The sequence below is a fragment of the Geospiza fortis genome, unplaced genomic scaffold (assembly GCF_000277835.1).
Source record: "Geospiza fortis unplaced genomic scaffold, GeoFor_1.0 scaffold188, whole genome shotgun sequence".
Lineage (NCBI taxonomy): Eukaryota > Metazoa > Chordata > Aves > Passeriformes > Thraupidae > Geospiza > Geospiza fortis.
In genome coordinates this window covers 2,304,503-2,307,441 of record NW_005054337.1, presented here as the reverse complement: position 1 = coordinate 2,307,441, position 2,939 = coordinate 2,304,503, and the positions used below count along the sequence as shown (strand labels likewise).

Here is a 2,939-nt window from a genome sequence, read left to right as displayed (position 1 = left end):
CAAGGAGCACCCGGATCCTTCCAGGCCAAAGGCACGAGGGCAAGAGCTTCGCTTCCATCCCCTTGTGTTGCCCGGCAAAGGTTTGGCAAGAGCTGGTGACCTCCTGGAGCTCCGGCTGTGTTGAGCCAGCACCGAGCTGTGGGGTGGGCACCAGCCCCAGCCCTGCAGGCACAGCAGCCTGTGGTGCCCTGCACATCACCTGCCTGTCCCCTGCCAGCTCCCAGAGGTGGAATCATCCTGGGAGGATCTGAGGGGCCCGAGGGTGAATGGTGAGCAGGTCCCATGTGTGCTGAGCCAGGGGCAGTGGCTCTCCCGCTGCCATGGGGCATTCCAAGGCATGGACGCTTCTCACACAATGCTTCTGGACATGGCTAAAGGCTGCTGGGCTGATGGACACCATGCAGGGGGGCTTTGGGACGCCTCTTTTCTGTTCATAGGGAGTTTGGTCCCCTCACTGCCATGCCACTCGTGCAGCTCCCACCTCTCCACGTGCCTCCCAGCTTGGTCATGGAGCCCTGGCCAGCCCCTGCTCTCTGCACTGTCACAGGCTTTGGGCCAGAGATGTCACTTCATCTGCCCCAGTGCCAGTGGTGGCACAAGGAAGGTCCAGACGTGCTGCTGGCCCAGCCCAGAGCAGATGCTGGATTCCCTGGCTGGCTCCCCATGAGCAGGACAGCCACTGTCTCCAGACCTGCTCCATCCCAAACCCTTCCATTCCCCATCTTGTGCCTCCATCTCTGGTGGGGCCCATCCCACCCTGGGGTCTCCATCCACTTCAGTTGTTTCCAGGAAGGTCTCTCTGGGCACACAGAGACCTTGGTGGCCCTGGTTCTGCTCATGGCCCAGCAAAGTCCCCAGCACCACAGAGCACTCAGCACCTGACAGCAGCACTGGTGTGTCCAGGAGCTGCACCCACCCTCCTGCCAGGGCACAGCACACAGGACACCCACCCTGTCTGTCCTGCCAGGGCACAGCACACAGGACACCCACCCTGCCCCTCTCACCAGGGCACAGCACCCTCATGCACCCACCCTGCCCCTCCCGCTCTCAGAGCTCCTTTGGGGTGTATTACGGGGCTGCACCCCAAGAGCAGGCCTTAGAACCCCTGGGTCAAGCCTGTGCTGGCCCTGGCAGTGGCAGTGGGTGACATCTGTGTCTCTGCAGGCGCTCGTCCAAGTACAACCTGTGCAGTGACAACCATGGGATAAAGCCCCCGACGCCGGAGCAGTACCTGACGCCCCTGCAGCAGAAGGAGGTCTGCATCCGGCACCTCAAGGCTCGCCTGAAGGACACACAGGAGCGGCTGCAGGACAGGTGAGCTCATGGGAAGGGTGCCAGCACCAGCCATTGCCACACACTGTGGCAGCTCCTGTCTGGGACTGGTCCTTCTGGGTTCTCAGTTCCCAGCATGGCAGTTTGTCCTCGTGCTCATGCCCAGGGACAGAGGGCACAGCTGTACCACAGCACTGCTGGCACGTGGGATCTGGCACTGCTGCCTGTCCCACCTGGGAGCTGCAATTTGGGGACTGGGGAGCCCCACATCCCACCTGCAGTGGCTGCCTTCTCCCCTCACCCTGTTTAAGTCCCTGCCATGCTTTTGCTGAATTTCAGCGTCAGAGGGTGGCTAATCCCCATCTGCTCCTCTCAGGCTTAGGCACGGCCCCGCCGCCGTGCCAGCTGCCACGCGCCTGCCCAGGGCACCTGCCCACCCCCACGCAGCCCTCAGGGGACCTGGGCACTGCAGCCTCTCAGGGAGAAGGCTGAGCATCCCTTGCAGGGATCCCTGAGCTCCCACTGCTCCAGACAGTGCTGCCAGGGGGCCCTGAGCATCAGTCCTGAGGGTTCCTGAGCAGAAATCCTGAGAGGCCCCGAGTATCACGCCTGAGGGTCCCTAAGCATCCATCCTTGGAGTCCCTGAGTATCACTCCTGAGGGTCCCTAAGCATCACTCCTGGGGATCCCTGAATATGGCTCCTGAGGCTCCCTGAGCATCACTCTGAGGCTCCCTGAGCATCACTCCTGAGGGTCCCTAAACCACTGGATCCATCCCTTGTTCCCAGTTGGGAGTGTCGCTGGGTGACCTGGTTGCAGCCCAGCGCTGGGCACAGAGGACAGGGCTGTCCCTGCAGCCCCCTCAGCGCCGCGGTGCTGCCCTCCCGTCTCCGCAGGGATGCTGAGATCGAGGACCTGAAGACGCAGCTGTCGCGGATGCAGGAGGACTGGATCGAGGAGGAGTGCCACCGCGTGGAGGCCCAGCTGGCGCTCAAAGAGGCTCGCAAGGAGATCAAGCAGCTGAAGCAGGTCATCGACACGGTGAAGAACAACCTACTGGAGAAGGACAAAGGCCTCCAGAAGTATTTTGTGGACATTAACATCCAGAACAAGAAGCTGGAGACGCTGCTGCACAGCATGGAGGTGGCACAGAACGGGGCGCTGAAGGAGGAGGGCGCCGGCGAGTCGGCCGGGGGGTCCCCGGCGCGATCCCTCACCCGCAGCTCCACCTACACCAAGCTGAGCGACCAGGGAGCCGGGGACCGCAACGTGGGCGGCTCGCAGACCATCTCGCTGGACGAGGGTGCCGACAGCGGCTTCGTGGGCATGGAGGAGGCTCCGGGCCACACGGACCCGCTGGAGGTGGGGGGTGAGCCCGGCACCCGCCTGCCCCCCAGCAACACCTACGAGAAGGTGCTGGGACTGCGGAACAGCGTGGAGGCAGGGGTGCAGGCCAGCTGCATGCAGGAGCGGGCCATCCAGACGGACTTCGTGCCCTGCCAGCCCGACCTGGACACCATCCTAGAGAAGGTGATGAAGTCCCAGGCTTGCAGCTTGGGCAGCCCCACCTCCGCCTGGGTCTCTGAAATGGAAGACACGGTGCCCGTCCCCGAGCTCGCCAACCCCAGCGGGACCACGGACCTGATGGTGGCCGAGCCCGACGCCGCG

At 63.6% G+C, this 2,939-nt stretch overlaps 1 protein-coding gene across 1 annotated transcript in view; it reads left to right on the top strand.

The window, feature by feature from the left end:
• The window catches only part of SNPH (syntaphilin), a 5,823-nt gene that overhangs the window by 1,359 nt on the left and 1,525 nt on the right, over positions 1 to 2,939 (top strand). The window contains exons 3-4 of the mRNA XM_014307488.2: positions 1,165 to 1,314; positions 2,168 to 2,936. Of these exons, the coding sequence (XP_014162963.1) occupies positions 1,165 to 1,314; positions 2,168 to 2,936 (919 nt within the window). The remainder of the gene's footprint in view (positions 1 to 1,164; positions 1,315 to 2,167; positions 2,937 to 2,939) is intronic.